This window comes from Leucoraja erinacea, chromosome 2, assembly GCF_028641065.1.
Source record: "Leucoraja erinacea ecotype New England chromosome 2, Leri_hhj_1, whole genome shotgun sequence".
Classification (NCBI taxonomy): Eukaryota; Metazoa; Chordata; class Chondrichthyes; order Rajiformes; family Rajidae; genus Leucoraja; species Leucoraja erinaceus.
In genome coordinates, this window is record NC_073378.1 from 88,824,800 (window position 1) to 88,844,051 (window position 19,252).

A 19,252-nucleotide genomic window follows, 5' to 3' on the forward strand; every position below is an offset into this window, starting at 1 on the left:
AATTAACTTGTTTTCCTCGTTTATTATATTGTTTACAGTGTGCTGTGTTTACATATTCTGTTGTGCTGCTGCAAGTAAGAAATTTCATTGTTCTATCTGAGACATATGACAATAAAACACTCTTGACTCTTCTTGAACCAACCTGCACAACTCTGATCCTACCTTGACAAGACACTCTGGTCCAGCTATAGTACCAAGATGGATTTGTTTTCTCTCTAATTATATTTTTGCACTTATGTTTTGCTTTCGCAGTTTAGAAATTGTACGTGTAATTTACATATAATTTGTTGTTGTCTTTTTGTCTGAGTCGATGTGCTGCAAGCAACATTTTCATTTTACCTGCACCTCACCATAGTTGAACATGCAATAATAAACTCAATTTGACGAATGCTCTTTCCTTACTTACCCTCTTGCTTCTAATATATTTATAAAAGGTTTTTGTAATTCTCTCCATTGGCAAGTTTTGCTCAGGCTCTTAATGATACACTGAGTATATTACATCGATGTCAATAGAAGCAACTGACTTGATGCCATTGTTTGGCACAGCTCTACAATTAGTTCTCTGGTTCGTGTTTGGATCAAGTCTGTAATGAGGTCTGGTGCTAACTGAAACACAAAGTGCTCCAAGATAACTGCTGATTACACCTTCCAGTACTTTGCTGATATCTAAATGATTAAGTAGACTGAAGAATTGGTAACTTAGTTGTAATACTTTTATCTTGTTTTTTTTGTAGATGAGATGTGCCTGGACTTCTTTCCAGAATCTCTAGATGTGAGGGTAGTTGTCAGATTGAAATAGCCTGGCTAGAGGAGTGGATGTCTTTGAAGTAATAGGCTTCTAAAGTGCACGGAATATTTTTGGTGCCATGGTCTTTACTGTATCCAGTAGCTTAGTTTATAGATACAGCAGGGAAACAGGCCATTCAGGCCACTGAGTCTATGCTGAGTCTATGACAACCCGTACACCAGTTATTCCAATTTTGCATCCAAGGGACAATTTACAGAAGCCAATTAATCTCCAAACCTGCATGTCTTTGTAATATGTGAGGAAATCGGTCACCCGGAGAAAACCCAGGTGGACAGAGAATGTACAAACTCCGTACAGACAGCACCCTTAATCAGGATCAAACCTGGGTCTCTGGTGCTGTGAGGCAGTAACTCCACCAATGCACCACTGTGCCATACTATTAGTCATTACTTGATATTAATTGGAGTGAACCAAACTGTCTGGCTTCTGTGATGCTGGAGACTTCAGGAGGAACAAGTTGATCATCCACTCTGCACTTCTGCTCAAATACATTAGTCTTTTCATAGGTACTCACATAGTGGGCCCTGTATTTAATGAGGACAGTGATGTTATCAGAATTTTCTTCTTCCAACAGCCATATTATTGAATTGCTCATCACCATTTATAACTGGAATTGAACGTGACATAAAGCAAGGTTCAGGAACAGCGCAGGGATGGAACAAGGCAACGAGGAGATGGAGCTGGGAGTCTTCAGGGGCGGTTGCCAAGAGTAGAGCATGTAGATGAGAAATTGTGCTCAACCATGAGTAAATACTTGGAGGACACCTGGAGTGTGGGAGCAGGAAGAAAAAACACTTTAGGTGCAGGTAGAGGGGGGTGGAGGAAGGGCGGAGGAGGGAGGAAAGGGAGGAAGGGGGAAGTCGGGGGAGTGGAAGGGAAAAAGGAGTATGGGAGGGGGAAGCGTCGGGGGAGTGGAAGAGAAAAGAGAGGGGGGGGGAGGGGAAGAGGGTGGGGGAAGGGGAAAGGTGGGGGGATGGGAGGGAGGGGTAATTTCCCCCAATATTGCATTCAATTGTCTGTTGCCAATTTCTCTGTTAAGTGTGTGAGGTCGAATTGAATGAAACAAAGTGATAGATTGGTACTCCAAAGACGGGTGAAATTCATGTTCTAGGCAAAAATTGTTACTGTTATTTATTGTGTGGACTTTCTTAAACTTTCATTGGCTATTATTCAAATCTATTATTTTGAAACTTTTAGGGAGAAATAACTCGAGAGCACACAATAAAATAAATATACTTTATTCTTTTGCCAGGAAACTTAATGGAAAAGATAACCAGTATATGAACATAGAAAGCATTGTTAAACAATTTCAATGTACAAACAGAGCCAGTAAAAGTAAGAGCAGTCCTAATACTAAAAAACAACATCCCACTAGTGCTTTAGACACAAGAATGATTCAATAAACTCAAATTACTGTACTCAAGAACAAATCTACAATAGTTACACGCTTCTGCAGAGAGATATAATGTGCGTCAGCCACCAGGTGAAATTTACTTACTGGCTCATGTACAAGCAAATAAAACAACAAAATAACACTGAAAAGTGTTGTGCCTTGGAGGCTATCTTTACTGCCAACAACATGCAGCATTTTACTTTACGCCTTGATCTGATGCTGAACGTGAAATGAATTTGCACAGCTGTAATAATAAAAAAACATATTTTACTAGCTTTGGATGCTAGTACAAAGTCAATGAGCAATGGATGAACCCTACTGCAAAAATATCATGTTCTGACTTAGTGTCTGCAGAGAATTGCTTTCTCTTTTCTTTAAAAAATTGTTATTTAAGTGCTTGTGAAGTGTAAACACTCATATAAAGAACATGGTAGTGTAGGCTAACTGTGTGTCAGTGGGTAACAAATACCAGCGACACATAATGATAGCATTTAAAAAATTAAAATATCGAACTCTCTTTTCCATTGCAAAAGAAGGTGGAAATATGTCCTTGTTTATTTGACAAAATTGAATGCTGGTGCACTGAGGGTAAAATTCCAGCCTTCAGGCTATTCTGAATAAGAAATGCAGGAAAATACAACAGTAACATTAAGAATAAATCAGAGAATCCTACAACCATAAATCACCTGACATACGTGTTTAGGCTTTGTTCCATAATTTGGTGTATGTATTTAAACATGATATGCAAGGCAATGAGAAAGCACCAGAAACTCCAGCATAGAAAGTGAGTATACATCGAGGAATAACTCTGCAAAATAATGTAATAATCAGAGTTTGTCACCATTTCCACAGCTTCTTCCCGGCATGCAACAGCGGATATACAGACGGACTTTACCAGGTATCTGCCTTTGAACTGACTGCATATAATCTCTGAGGGCGGAACTTGACGAACACTGGTTATTTCTCAGTATTCCCATACTCCAAAGTCCATTGCGGTCAATGTTTTAATGGTGACTATATTGTCATCGTCCTGGTCCTTCGGGTCTTGCTTGTCCAAAGTAAAAAAGGAAAAAAATGAAAACACCATGTTCGGGAATGGAGGCGATCACTGCAGGGCCATTTCACTGTGTGTTTGGTACATTGCTGTTTGGTCCATTGCCTGCAGTGCTGGGAGACAGAGTGGGATTGGGACTGGCTTCTAGTGCTCCACTGCTTCGCCCATGACTTTCTGTGCTAGTGTCTGCTGTAGGTGCCAGGGGATCATGCCCTTCCGAGTTTTCCAGCATTTCTTGAATGAGGGGCGGCATTGATCCGGGGATCTCCAATTTAAGTGTGATGACACGTTCTGCACCTGGGTGATGGAGAGATTCTTTTTAGTTATGGTGAACATCCATTGTTGCAATATCTTTGTTCCTTATACAGGGCATGCAAACTTTTCAACAATTCAGAACAGATATACTTTCCGAACCACCTCCGTAACAATCTTAATGCCACCGTGTCTTTCTTCCAGTGATAATAGTTTCAGCAGCTCAGATTTTTTCGCGCCAAGCATTATCCATGGCTAGGCTGATCATAACTGATTCAATAGTTGTGTGCACATAAATGCAGAGTGCTCTACCTACATTTTTCTCATGGGAGAATCTATTTACAGTACTGCTTTAGGCAACTTCACAGAAGTCACATTATTATGCATCAGTCAAGACTAAAGATACAGCATCTGTAGTTCTTTTGGAAGCTCCCAAGGGAAGCGCCTTCAATCTTTCTCTTGGATATCATCTTGATGTCTGGAGCAGATTGTGTGGGATTGGGAAGATCTAAATGGAAGCACACTTGGAAAGCTTCTGGTAGATCATTATGGGACTTTTCCTGGGGATATTTCCTCTTAACACCAAGTTCACCTTCTGAGCAAAGATTCTATGCAACCAAACTACATTCAGAATGCAGTGAATAATTCAAAAATAGTATGACTTTCAACACAGAATAAACAGATGTTTAAGGTGGTTATTAGGAAGAATTTGTGAGCCATGGTCATAGGGAGATACAACATGGAACTTCAGCCCACCATGCGCATTGATCATCATTCACCAATATACACTATTACTAGGGTTACACAAAAAAGCTGGAGAAACTCAGCGGGTGCAGCAGCATCTATGGAGCGAAGGAAATAGGCAACGTTTCGGGCCGAAACCCTTCGGGCCGAAACCCTTCTAAACCCTCCATGGCCACAGCGAGCTGCTCGCTGTGGCCATGGAGGGTTTAGAAGGGTTTCGGCCCGAAGGGTTTCGGCCCGAAACGTTGCCTATTTCCTTCGCTCCATAGATGCTGCTGCACCCGCTGAGTTTCTCCAGCTTTTTTGTGTAACCTTCGATTCTCCAGCATCTGCAGTTCCCTCTTATACACTATTACTACATTAATTCAAATTTTTACTCCGCCCATTCCCATCAATTCTATCATAACTTTCGCACTAATGGCATGTGAAGGCAGGATTAAACCTAGATTTCTGTTACTGTGTGCCAATGGTTCTACTAGTTTAGAAAAAAATGCACCTTTCCTCCAGTTGAAATGGATGACCCCCTGATTGGGAAACAATGGCCCGTGTTGCACACACACTCATTGATGTTTTAACTGGCATCCTAGAGTCTTCATTGCTTGATTACGCCTGTCACCTCATGTCACATGAATAATTACAATAGACTATTCAGTCCATCGAAACTGCATTGTCATAGAATCATAGGGTGATACAGTGTGAAAACAGGTCCTTTTGCCCAACTTCCCCACACCGACTAACATGTTCCAGCTACACTCGTCCCACCTGCCTGCGTTTGGTCCAAATCCCTCCAAACCTGTCCTATCCCTGTACCTGTCTAACTGCTTCTTAAACGTTGATATGGTCCCAGCCTCAACTATCTCCTCTGGCAGTTTGTTCCATACACCCACCACCCTTTGTGTGAAAAAGTTACCCCTCAAATGCCTATTAAATCTTTTTTCCCCATCACCTTTGAAAAATTGGTATTTTTCTCAATCTTTTGCACTGCACATTTTTTTATAAACTCTTACTGTTTATATTTTGCAAGTACCAATTTATCTTCCTTTCATGGCCTCTAATTCATTCATGCTATCTGGAGTAGTTTATTTCACATTCAAGCAATTCAAGGCATACCTTACAGCTTCAGTTTTTATCTGATTACTTCGAGATTTGCTCCTTTAATGGATTTGTCCCAGTCAATTACTAGCATGAATCTGTACACCTCCGACAGATAACCCCCCCCCCCCCCCCCCCAGCCTTATCACCTCGAGGGAATGGAACCCAGATTTATAGCGTGATTCACTGTTGCCAGTTATTTCATTCCAAATATCACCCTGTTGAATAGTCATTGTGTATGGAGACTAAATAGTATATGCTTACCAAATCTAATCCAGGTACCTCAAAAAACAAATCCCAATAGCTCAAGGATATTCTAATAAAGTCACATCATTATTTAAAAGAAATAAGATAGCAACATAGAAATGATAAATTATCATAATTGTTTTATTGTGGTACCTTTTGCACTTATGCTCCGGAGATCTGTGATTTTCATTAATATCTTTGGGAACATATGGGGCTTATTGGGTCTTCTTTTGCGTATGTAAATCTTTAAAGCTTCTAGAAGTGGTTCTTGCAATTTGTCCACTTTTCCGGCATCTTCCAGATCTTGCCGATCTATAAGGAAATTGATTGTAATAGAACGCATTAGGCAATCTGCAGATAAAAGATAAAATCACCTTGGTGGATTTTATAATACCATACCTCAGCACATTTCCCTCAACATAGCTGCTTGCACATAGGAGAAGCGATGGGCAATTGATAACCTGTTTCAATTCAGAGCAAATTTGTAGTCAACAAGAGGAAGTTTACAATGTGAGGGAGTTCTTCCCTTCTGCCAGTTTTGAATATTTGCTTCTTATAATATTAGTGCCTAGAAATAGGATTTCATCCGTTTATGGTGTGCTGAATGGACATTATACTGTACTCCAACACCAAATCAAGAATCGTCAAATGAATTGCAATAGTAGGCCACCCTCACTTTAACACTGATTGTGGTTTATTCCCTGTAAGACGTGCAAAACCTGAGTTGTGCATTAGTAAACAGCAGATGCAGACTGAAATCACAGATGCTGTCTCATTCACCAGTGCCTACACGGGACTGGGGCTGTGCCATTGAAGTGATCACATCACCGTGGCCTCTCATAACGATGAGGGAAAATGGAGCGGTGGAGGAAGAGGGATGTGTAAGGGATGGAGGGTGGATGAGTGAAAAGTCAGAAAATGGAGAAGGAAGGGGAAATAGGCAGGAGGAGGAGTTTGGGGAAAAGGGGAAATGGCACCGTTTAATGGGGCTCCACACTGTGGTGGATTGGCATAATCGCAACTCCGAGCTCGACTGAGCAATAATGTCAGTGTCTACAGCACTTTATAAATCCTGCCCTTCTACTCATTGCAATCAATGAATCAATGATACTTTATTGTCACATGTACCTAGGTACAGTGAAATGCTTTATTTAGTGCACCACCTGGTAACATCACACAACAGACATCAACTAGGTAGTACACAAGAATGGCCACGTATCCGGCGCCGACAAAGTTATAAAAGTTCATTGAACAATCCTAGCTACTGCCTGACGCCTCACGTAGTAGCAAACACGTACTCCTCCATCGTTTTCGGCGGCCCCCCACTTGGTGCCCCTTCATTTCCAGTGGGTCTCCCTTCGTTCTCAGCAACCCCCTGCCGGATCCCCCCCAATCTGCAGTAGGCAAGCCCGGCATTCCAGCGGATTGTCCATCAGCAAATTGGACAAAACCCTTCAACTCTTGCACGAATCACCACTTTCACTGCGATGAACTCTTTTAACGTGAGTGAACAGTGAAGGTCGCATGACATGACTTTGTAACACAAATTCTATTGGTTAGTAATTAATGAACAACACTCATACCAATGTCATAGTGTGTGGAATTTAAATGGTCAAATTAGATTTAAGGTAGATTATGTTGAGATAAATTGCAAGAATGATTTACTCCAGTTTTCTGACAGGCAGTAATTCCATCACATGGACAGAAATGCTTCAGAACATGAAAAGCTCTTTTCATGGTGGATTTTTCCATAAAAACTGCTTTTTTTCTCTCTAATCCAATTCCTAGGTATAATTGTGCAACATTTAAAATGTGCTCTAATTGCATGCAGTGATGTAACACAACTTTGAGCTCCCACAGATTTCTAGTGAAGGGATTATATGGGATTTGACTCGCCCACTAAACAGAGGGTGAAAGTTGAAGCAATATCCAAGCATCCCTACAGACAATGTGGTTGAGGTTAGAATTTGGCACAAGAGATGTTTGCTTTAGCTCTAGACAAATTCTGCTGATCAAAGGAAAAACTAAATACTGCAGATGCTGAAAATCTACTGTAGAAATAGAAAATACTCAATTCACTCAGATGGTCAGTTGGAAGCTGCAATATTTCTTTTTGTGCAGGTTTATTTTCTTTTTATTGCCATAGAGATATAACGTTGTCATTTGGTTTCACTACCAACAGTCTGACCCTTCTTTAAAACGAAAGATTTTTTTTTTTTTTCACCTTTTCTGTTTATTAACTTTCATTCCCATCTTGCAAGCCTTTGAGGTTGTGAAGTTATGGGGAAAATGAGGGCCAGGGCCAAGAGTGGTTTCCAATTGACACTCAGATCACACAGCTCACAGAGGACCAGGATTCAGTTTGTAAATATTCTTTTATGGTTGGAAGTAAAATCCCAAATAGAAAACAAGCTATTCCTGTTGATGGCAATGTGGGTGGGATTTAAACATACAGTACTTATTACCACCTCCATTCTAAGCTTCTGTGAGGGACTTGCTCTGTCAACCTAAAGTTAGAGAGAGAGAGAGAGAAAGAGAGAAAGAAAGAGAGAAAGAAAGAGAAAGAGAGAGAAGAAAGCGAGAGAATCATCAGCACGGAAACAGCTCCTTCGGCCCAACTCACCCAGGCTGACTAAGCTTATCCTAGATGCCTGCATTTGGCCCATATCCCTCTAAACTTTTCTTATCCAAATATAGGTGCTTTATCAATGTTCTTCACTAATTTTCCTGTGCAGTTTTTATGTTGGGGTGCCATTTCTTGAGGCGTGTACCTCCAGCATGTGGTTGCATTCTTTTCTCATCAGATTCCAGAATCTGCAGCCCCTTCTTCTCCACCTGTTACCCCCCGGCCTCTGTCACTATCTCCAACCTTCCCTCCCCCACCTGACCCATCTGCAAGTCAACCCATCCTCACCTGGAGTCACTCATCACACTCGAGCTCGTGCCCAACCCTTCTCCCCTACTTCCATATACTCTACTCTTGCAGTAGAGATGAAGGGTCTCCACCTGAAATGTCGACTGTCCACTAGGGAGGGGTGAGACAGTGGGATAACCCAGAGTGAGTGTGAATGGGTAATGGATGGGCAACATGCACTATGTGGGCTAAGGAGCCTGTTTCCATCTTGCAATCAATCACAAAGGGGTGCAACCCCTAATGATAACCACACATATCTTGTACTAATTTCCAGGACATGATGGTGATTTAATGTGAGCATCCTCTAGCTGCAACGGAAATAAATGGCTTCAAGGTCCACTCCAGGAGCTAAATATTTCAGGCTATTATGAAGTACTGTGAGAGTAGTGCCGTGTTAAAGGCACAGTCACTTAAGGAAGATACAAATCTAAGACCCTCATTTGTAGATATAAAATAGTCCATGTCACTATTTTGAATTGGAACTGTGGGCAATTATTACTGGTGTTCTCACATATTAATCCCATGACTGAAAATTATTTTCTGATCAAATAAATCTAAGCTAAAGGAGCAGGAATAAGCCGTATGGTTCCTTGAGTCTATTCTGCCATTTGTATAATCATGCACCTTCTGAGCTTAGCTTCAGTTCTCTTCCTGTTCTCCTTAGTCCTTAACTCTCCCATAGACCAAACAAACATTCTAACTCTGCCTTGCATACACTTACTAATTTAGTACACTGTAGTTAGAGAATGCCAGACTCATGACTCTCTGTGAGAAGAAACACCTCCTTAACGCCACTGGTTGACACATTTTTCTGAGCCTGCGATGCATTGATCTGGACATGCTCAATTTCTACTTCATCAAGCTCCACAAAATTATATCAGTGTCTATAAGAGTATTACTCACTCTTCCAAACTCTAGAGATATCCCCTTTATTCAAAGAATCAACTTCAGGAACCATTCGCTAAACTGCTTCCACTGCAACTAAACCTCTCCTTAAACAGAGAGACTAACACTGTACTAACAATGATGCTCCTCTGTGTTCTCACCGAGTCTGTACAGATGCAGTAAGATTTTCTACTTCTATAATAAAAGTAAATGTTCCATTTTCTGCCTAGTCATTTCTGATATTGACTTGTTAACTTCTATTATATCAAAATGTTCAAATTCTTTTAATTGTTAACTTGTTAACTTTAATTGTTTAACTTTTAATTGTTCTTGTGTATCGCCCACCAAAAATGCATAAGGACGTTATCACATAATTTGCTGATCTTATCGCTAGCTTGTTGCCCAAATTTGAGCGGGTCCTGATTCTTGGTGATTTTAACATTCATGTCTGCTGTCCCACTAAGCCTCTTGTGAGTGAATTTATGAACCTGGTTGAGTCCTTCAATGGGACTCTACTTACCACTGGACCCACGCACAAGCTTGGCCATACACTTGACCTGGTGCTATCGTCTGGTCTCGCAATTTGTTATACAGAAATTATTGATACGTGTCTGTCAGATCATAGTGCAATTATATTCGATACATCTCTGCCTTTCTCTCCCTCAAAATTCCATCTCCCAGCTCGCTATTCCCGCTACGTAAACTCTTCGACTGCCAGTAAGTTCTCTGAGGCCCCCAAAATCTGCACCATCAAGGCTTCACCCCTCCATCTCAGCACTGACGACTGAATTTCTTTATTCAATACCACTTGCTCTTCCATCCTGGATTCTGTTGCCCTTTTAAAATGAGAAAGCCTAAGCCTAAAGGCTGGCCTTGGCTCAATGACACCACCAGAGTCCTAAGAAGAGAGTGCAGAAAATCAGGCGGAAGTATAAACCTGATGCTTCAAATTTCCTTTGAACTTCTGAGAAACAATCTTCACAAATACCAGGAAGCAGTAAAGTCTGCTAGAACATAATACTATTCCGACCTTATTTCCCAAAACACCCAGAACTCCAAGGTCCTTTTTAGTACCATTACCTCCAAAATACCATCCTGGAAATTTTCCAATCAGGTTTCAGGGCCCACCACAGCACAGTCTGCCTTGTTGAAGGCACATAACGACCTACCTCTCACCATTGACTCCGGCAACTGTGCAATCCTGCTCCTTCTCGACCTCAGCGCAGCATTTGATACAGTGGACCACACCATCCTAATTGACCGTCTCCGGTACGGGGTTGGTATTGATGGCACTGCCCTGAGCTGGTTCATCTCCTACCTCAAAGGTAGGAGTTTCTCTACTAACATAGGCAACTCTTTCTCCTCCCCAGCTAGCCTTTGCTGTGGGGTTCCACAAGGTTCCATCCTTGACCCCATTCTCTTCTCCCTGTAGATGCTCCCCTTAGGCCAAGTCATTCAAAGGCACGGCATTTCCTTCCACTGCTATGCAGATGATACACAACTCTATCTCCCCCTGAAGCCCAACAACCGATCAAATCTACTCAGTCTTATCCACTGCCTCGAGGATATAAAGTGTTGGATGGCCCAGAACTTCCTCCAACTAAACGAGAGTAAGTCTGAGGTCATCCTATTCGGCCCCTCGGACTCAATCAAAACGATAGCAGGCAGCCTTGGAAGCCTTACCCCATTACTCAAACCTCACGTCAAAAACCTGCGTGATATTTGACTCAGCATTGAAATTTGACAAACAAGTCAATGCCGTGGTAAAAGCTAGCTTCTTCCAGCTTCGGACGATAGCTAAAATAAAACAATTCCTCCAGTTTGATGACCTCGAAAAGATCATCCACACATTTATCTCCTCCCGCCTCGATTACTGCAACTCCCTTTACACTGGCATCAGCCAATCATCCCTGTCCCGCCTGCAATTGGTCCAAAACGTCGCAGCGAGACTTCTGACAGGCACCCGAAAAAGGGACCACATCACCCCGATTCTGGCCTCTCTCCACTGGCTCCCTGTGTGGTTCCGAATCAATTTCAAGATCCTTCTTTATGTTTACAAACCTTAACAGGCTTGCCCCCACCTACATCAAAAGTCTGCTCACCCACCACACCACCTCCAGGTCCCTCAGATCGGCCGACTTGGGGTTACTGAACATCCCGGTCTAGGCATTAGCTCAGGGGCGACTGCGCCTTTGCGGTTGCAGCTCCTAGACTGTGGAACAGCATCCCTCTTCTCATCAGAACTGCCCCCTCCATCAATTCTTTTAAGTCGAGACTTAAAACCTATTTCTACTCACAAGCATTTCTTGAGGTCCTCTGAGGGAGCGCTGTATGTATGTATTTATGTATGTATTGTTGATCTATGTACCACTGTTTGTAGCACGTTAGTACCTGCACTAATGTAAAGCACTTTGATTAATGAGAATTGTTTTTAAATGTGCTATAGAAATAATAGAAATTGATTTGACTTGACCTGACTTTGTACAACTATATTTGGTATTCTCCCTCAATTTTAACAATCTTCTCCTTTTGGATTATTCCTACCATTGTCACGTTGCTTTTGGTGGGAGGTGGTATGTGTACACCAATTGATACATTTCCCTATAACAGTGATTATAATTTAAAAGTACACAATTAGTTAAGAAGAACTTTGGGATGTCCTGAAGACACAAGAGGCACAAAATAAATAAGTTGATTCTTTGTAATCCATGCAGCGTCTGTGGAATGAAATGAGCAGACAATGTTCAAGGTTGGTAGGAAAGAACTGCGGATGCTGGTTTAAATCGAACATAGGCACAATAGACAATAGACAATAGACAATAGGTGCAGGATTCGACCATTCGAGCCTGCACCGCCATTAAATGTGATCATGGCTGATCATCCACAATCAGTATCCCGTTCCTGCCTTCTCCCCATATCCTCTGACTCTGCTATCTTTAAGAGCCCTCTCTATCTCTCTCTTGAAAGCATCCAGAGAACTGGCCTCCACTGCCCTCTGCGGCAGAGAATTCCACACTCACAACTCTCTGGTTGAAAAAGTGTTTCCTCATCCCTTATTCTTAAACTGTGGCCTCTGGTTCTGGACTCTCCTAACATCCCCAACACTCTCCAACATGTTTCCATGCTTACTTTCATTGACTGATGAACGAGGACCCCCGGATGCCGTTGTACTTTCCCTGCTCCCAACTTGACACCATTTAGATAGTAATCTGCCTTCCTGTTTTTGTTACCAGTGGATAACCTCACATTTATCCACATTAAACTGCATCTGCCATGCATCTGCCCACTCACCCAACCTGTCCAAGTCACCCTGCACTCTCATCGCATCCTCCTCACAGTTCACGCTGCCACCCAGCTTTGGGTCAACTGCAAATTTGTTAATGTTACTTGTAAACCTTTCATCTAAATCATTAATATATATTGTAAATAGTTGTGGTCCCAGCACCGAGCCTTGTGGTACCCCACTTGTCACTCACCCTCTGGTTTCAAGTATAAGAGACGTCATAATTTTGATGGAATGCTCATCACATGTTAGATTGCAGAAGTTTTGAAGATTTTAAATTCAAGGTGAGTGCAACGCTTTGGCTGACAGACACTAGAAAATGCTGGAGGACATGGGTCTCCCCTGTCTGAAGAAGGCTCTTGACCTGAAACTTCACCCATTCCTTCTCTCCAGGGATGCTTCCTTTCCCACTGAGTTACTCCAGCATTTTGTGACTATGTTCAAGGTTTGGGCTGAATCATCAATCAGAAGTAGGGTCCCGGCCCAAAACATCATCTGCCCATTTCCCTCCATGGATGCTGTCTGACTTGCTGAGTTCATGTAGCAGTTTGTTTTTTGCTTAAGATTTCAGTAATTCTTCCCATTGCAGGGCATTTATTTTGGATTAATTGTATTGGCCAGGAGATGGCAGTAGCTCAACATAAATACAATGGAGATTTACTGCGATGATTTCACAAAACCTTATCTCAGGATCTGGTGAAATATTTGTGCCTGTAGCAATAACCTATCTTTTTTGTTTTTAAATGCCATCAGATTTGCTATGCACTTAAATTGCCCGTTTTGAACTTTAAATGGAAGGAAAGTAAAAACCAAACCTTTCTTTTTTCTGGTGTCTGTCAGCCAAAGGGTTGCAAACTCTCGTTGAACCCAAAATCTTCAAAACCTCTGCAATCTAACATGTGATGAGCATTCCACCAAAATTCTGACTTGTCTCTTATACTTGAAACCAGAGGGTGAGTGACTCATTTCTGGAAACTCAGCTACAGTGTTAGTAGAGCTTCATCAGGGCAGGGTAGTGATGTTGGTCTCGTCTAGGCCACAGTTTGGGGCCTCTGTGGGGTAAATGTTATCGGGAGATGGATGGGTGTTGCAGTTCCGCTGGAGTTCCATGCAATGCAAAGTTGGAAGTTGGGCATTTTCCTCCATTTGTATTCTTTATTTCGCCTTTCAAAGACGGAAGTAGTCAGCCATGTGTGGAGCCATAGGAAATGGGCGATATCCTCAATTAATATTTCACTTCTGTTTTTACCGTGGAGGAAGATGTGAAGAACTCGGGCAGTTAAGGAGGATATCTTCTTTGGGGATCATCAACATTAAAGTAGAGGATGTACTGGACATCCTAAAACATATCAAAGTAGATAAATCTCTGGAGGCTGATCAGGTATATCCAAGATATGTGGGAATTAAGAGGGAAAAATGCATCATTGTTAGTCACAGGAGAAATGCTGGAGGTCCGGAGGGTGGCTAATGTACTTTTATTTAAGAAGGGTTGCAAATAAAAAACAGGAAGTATAGACCACTAGGCCTAACATCTGTGGTAGGCAGGTTACTGGAGAGGATACTGAGGAGTAAGGTATACATGCATTTGGAAAGACAGGAGTAGATTAAGAACAGTCAACAAGGCTCTATGTGTGAGAGATCATGTTTCACAGATTTGATTACTTTTTTTGAAGTCGTAACCAAGACGGTCAATGAGAGCAGGACAACGGACATGTTCGATATGGACAACAGCGAGGCCTTTGACAAGGTTCCCAATGGTAGGCTGCTTTAGAATATTAGATCCTTTGGGATCCATGGAAATCTGGCTAATTGGATACATAATTGGTTTAACGGTAGGAAGCAAGTCAAGGCTCTGAGCATAAGGAAGTAATTTTGTGTCTTTATCAAACTCTGGCTAGGCCGTATTTGGAGTATTGTGTGCAGTGAGAGGTCACCTATTTACTGGAAGGGTATGAAGGCTCAGGAGAGGGAGCAGAGACTTGCCAGAATGCTGCCTGGATTAGAGGCTTTGGGGAAACCTGATAGAAGTTTATGCAGTCTACTCGTTATTACAGATCTCTTTATAACATATTTCAGTTATATCAGACTGAGACATCCACTCGTGGTGGCGATTGGTGGGTGGAACGGGGTGAGGAGGAGAGAGCGAGCAGTAAAACACTCTTGAAGAGCGTTGCATTGGGCATAGGTGTGCAGCAGCTGTGACAAAGAGAGGTCCAGGGGTGTTGGATGCAGGCGTTGCCCTGGTAACACATACCTCAGTCGCCTGGTAACGGAGCGAGGCTCCCGTTGCACCCCCACGTCCGCCAGGTCACTAAATAAGCTGCAAGCTGGCACCACGTGGCGTGCATCTGGTTGCATAAGCGAAGGGAGCGAGCAGCATGAAGGCGGTGTGAGTACTGGCCCTGTCCCTGGTGCACCGCGTATGGGGCTGGGGGCTCTGCGGCTCCACGTCCTGTGAGTTCCTCTGGGTTTAACCCTCCAAGGGGCGCTCTCCTTCCCACCCGGCCTTGGGTTAAACTAGTTAATAGTTACCCCTATTACTTGGTTATCGCCGACAATCAACAATAACGGACACTATTCCCCCACCCCCATAGTCCATTATAAAGAGGCTTTACTGTATAACTATGAAAGGCATAGAGTTGACAGCCAGAACCTTGTTCCCAGGTTAGAAATAGCAACTGTGAGAGGGCGTAACTTTAAGGACAAAGGAGGAAATGTTAAAGGAGATGTGCCGGGCAAGTGATAGTGATGGAAGCATGTACGTTTGTGGCTTTTATAAAGGCACGTGAAAATGCATGGCATGGAGACAGACAGGCAGAAGCGATTTGTTTATTTGGCATCACAATTGACACAGACATCATAGGCATCATAGTACATGGAACAGTCCATCACAGGGACTGTTCCTGTGTTGGACTGTTCCATGTACTGTTTTATGGTTATGTTTTCTGATCTGCAGGGGCTTAATTAGTGGACCTCACAGATTGGTGCTACGCGTTGTGCTGTTTCTCATCTACGTCAACCTTTAAGATGAGAATGTACAAGGCATTGGTTTGTGAATGTGCAGATGACAGTAAAATTGGTGATATCATAGATAGTGAAGAAGGTTATCAACATTTACACCAGGATCTTGATCCGCTGGGTAAGTGGGCTGATGAACGGCAAATTGAGTTTAATGATGAGTGTGAGGCATTGCAAGTTGGGAAGTCAAACTATAGGACTTTCACAATGATCAGTTGGTCCTTGGGTAGTGCTGTAGAACAGAGGGATTGAGGAGCACAAGTACATAGCTCCATAAAAGTGGTGTCACAGGTAGACAGGCTAGTGAGGAAGGTTTTTGGCATGCTGTTCTTCAGTAAAGGGATTGAGTATAAACGTCGAGATGTTATGTTGCAATTGTACAATACATTGCTGAGCCCACACTTGGAATATTATGTTCAGTTTTGGCCACCCTGCAATAGAAAAGATGCCATCAAGTTGGAAAGAGTGCAGAAAAGATTTACTAGGAAATTGCCAGATGTCGTGGGCTTAAATTATTGGAAAGGGCAGGCAAGGACTTTATCCCTTGGAGTGTAAGCAGACTGAGGGGTGATCTTACAGAGGTGTATAAAATCCTGACAATCACGGTGAATGCACTCTGTCTTTCTGCTGAAGTCACATAGTTCGTGACCCCTAATCCTACCTTGGCAATGGAACACTACGGACCTTGATGGGCCAATCCCAGTCAGACCTCTTGCATTACCATGGAGTACTTTTATTCTAATTGTGTATTGCACTAATGTCTTGTTTATTTAACAGTCTTTTTCTTGTTTATGCTTTATAGCATTAATGTGTAAATTATATAAAATGTACATTTTTGTGTGCTATCTGAATCCATGTACTTATGATGCAGTTGCAATCAAGATTTCCATTGTACCTGTACCTCACCGTACTTGTGTATATGACAATAAACTTCACTTGACTTGACTTGAACTTTACCCCTTGACTTGTGATATCTGAACAGAATTCTGGAGAGCGGACAGTGTGAGAAGGCCAATTCCATTAACGTGACAACAATATTTAGTGAAACCAATCTTATGAAAAGGATTTTACTGTAATTACACTGATCTTAATGGGTTATTTTGTTCATTATGCAAATAAACCTCATTATTATCCAGTTAAAATCTCCCATCACAGTAAAACTCCTATAGATCCACACTTCTAATTGGTTTATTGTATGATGGGAATACCAAAAGCTTTGAAGCATTTTGCATGAGGTAGTAATTGCAATCACGACTTGCAGAGAGTAGAACAGTTACAGAAAACACAGTATTTTTCCCCCTGAATTAAACACACCTACCCCCACAGATCAAGCAGATGGCACTCAGGAGGCCAGTTTCAGTGTCGTCCATTTCCAGTGGCAGGAGTTGCTTGGCAAATGTAAAGACAAGGTCTGTCAGGGGCCCAAAACCTGCATTGTGCATCTGAGTCCTGTTCAACGTAAGGCCATCGGAGAAGGTCATCGTGTCTTGCTCTGGGGTGTATCGGGTGCAGATCCGGAGAATCTGTTGGTGTGAAATAAAAAAACACAACTTACTTTTCTTTTATAAAGGATACACTGCTACTGAAGAGTTGCAAATAGGATGAGAAGCTGATACTCTGAATGTCTTTAATGAATGTTATTTAAATGTCTTATTGACTTAAATATTTAAGGTTAAAGGTTAACCTGTAGAAAGGTTAAAAAAAAACGAATGATTAAATTATTTTTTCAGGCGATGCATGTCTTATAACAGTACTTCAAATAGATTAATTAGGTGAAGAATATAAATGTTTCAACGTGGTTGCACCTTGTATAAATGCAAGTTTGAAATCTGATAATAGATACCCAGTGGTCATGGCAGAAGAAAGGGAAACAAGGCATGCAATAATTTTGAAACAAAGATGGAATGGTAGTCAAGTGGATGACACCATTGCTTCTTCTGTTTTCTGTGTGAGTTTAACCTCTCTGGGAGTGGATGAAACAATTCCAATTCGGTGTTCCCATTCCAGAAATTAATTTCCATTATCCTGCAGGGTCTGGAATGAGAGTGTTTTGTTGTGCCTGAAGGAAATGTCCATCTGACCAGACCTATCCAATCAAGGCAGGAAAAAAGCAAATTAGAAAGAACACGCCGCATCTGTTAAAACTATGGACCTGTCCCACTTAGGTGATTTTTTAGGCGACTACAGGTGACTGCCGAAAAGTTTTCAACATGTTGAAATTTTTTCGGCGACAGTGGCGCCAATTTGGGTTGTCGTAGGTTGATGTAGGTTGTCGTAGGTTGATGTAGGTTGTCGTAGGTTGATGTAGGTTGTCGTAGGTTGATGTAGGTTGTCGGCAGGTTAACGTAAGTTGTCGCCAGGTGATGTAGGTTGTCACCGGTGCTGACCGGTGAATTCCATTGTCCTAGTCGCTGGCAGTCGCCTAAAACATCGCCTGTGGGACAGGCCCATTATGCCCATCATGCATGCGAAATAACAGAAGCAGTATGCATGTCATCATCCAGACAAAAGATTAAAGTGCTGCAGTCCTGCCTCATTCATTTGTTAAACATTTAACCTGAAGAGGAGGTGCCATGAATATTTCCATATTTTACAATGATGGAATCCAACATAGTAACTACTAGCTTCCGTTCATATGATATACCACTCTGACTTGGAAATATATGACTAATCCATCATTGGAACTGGGTCAAGATCCTGAAGCTCTTTACCTAACAAAACCTTTACACATGCACTGTAGTGGCTCATCACAACTTCCCAAGGATAAATAGGGATGGGTGATAAATGTTGGATTTGTCAATGATAGCTGCCAAGAAATACGCTGCAAAACATATTATTGTGGCCACAGTCACAGGGCGATTACACATTCGTGGAGTGATACCTCAGTCTCATAAATAGGATGAGCAATGGCCCATGCGGCCACAGCTCTTGCCATTAATAATCCTGTGCATGGTCTGTCTATTAGTCACATCCAACGGAATTAGTTACACAGACATTGGTGTATCAGGTCATGCTGTTGCCTCACAATTCCAATGACATGGGTTCCGTCCAGACCTATTTGTGTGGAGTTACACAATCTCCACATTTCTCCCTGTAAGCTCTGCTTTCCTCCCACATCCCAAAGGTGGAGCAGTGGGAGGATTAATTGGTAGGTTAATTGGCTTCTGTAAATGACCATTGGTGTACTAGAGTGATAAGACATGGGCATGTGTGGAAGATTCAGTTGTGGGAAAGTAAGTGGGGGAACTAAGTGGTGGCATAGTTTCATTGGCAGATTAGCCTTCCTGTATAGAAACATAGAAACATAGAAAATAGGTGCAGGAGCAGGCCATCCGGCCCTTCGATCTTCTAAATTCTAGCGAGTACAAGCCGAGTCTATCCAGTCTTTCTTCATATGAGAGTCCTGACATCCCAGGAATCAGTCTGGTGAACCTTCTCTGTACTCCCTCCCAAATATCATATGAAATTAATTCACTAGGGAGGCAAGGATTGATACTGCCCTAGCTCACACTCAGGGTTTATTGCGTTGATGAACATTATGTGTATGGAACCAAGTAACCCAA

General features: G+C 42.2%; 1 protein-coding gene across 1 annotated transcript in view; it reads right to left on the minus strand.

Moving 5' to 3' along the window:
* Positions 1-2,037: 2,037 nt before the first annotated feature.
* Positions 2,038-19,252, minus strand: part of LOC129712275 (retinoic acid receptor beta-like) — a 424,460-nt gene continuing 407,245 nt past the window's right edge. Inside the window, 3 exon segments of the mRNA XM_055660575.1 lie at positions 2,038-3,552; positions 5,743-5,901; positions 17,008-17,212. Of these exon segments, the coding sequence (XP_055516550.1) occupies positions 3,323-3,552; positions 5,743-5,901; positions 17,008-17,212 (594 nt within the window). The 3' untranslated portion in view covers positions 2,038-3,322.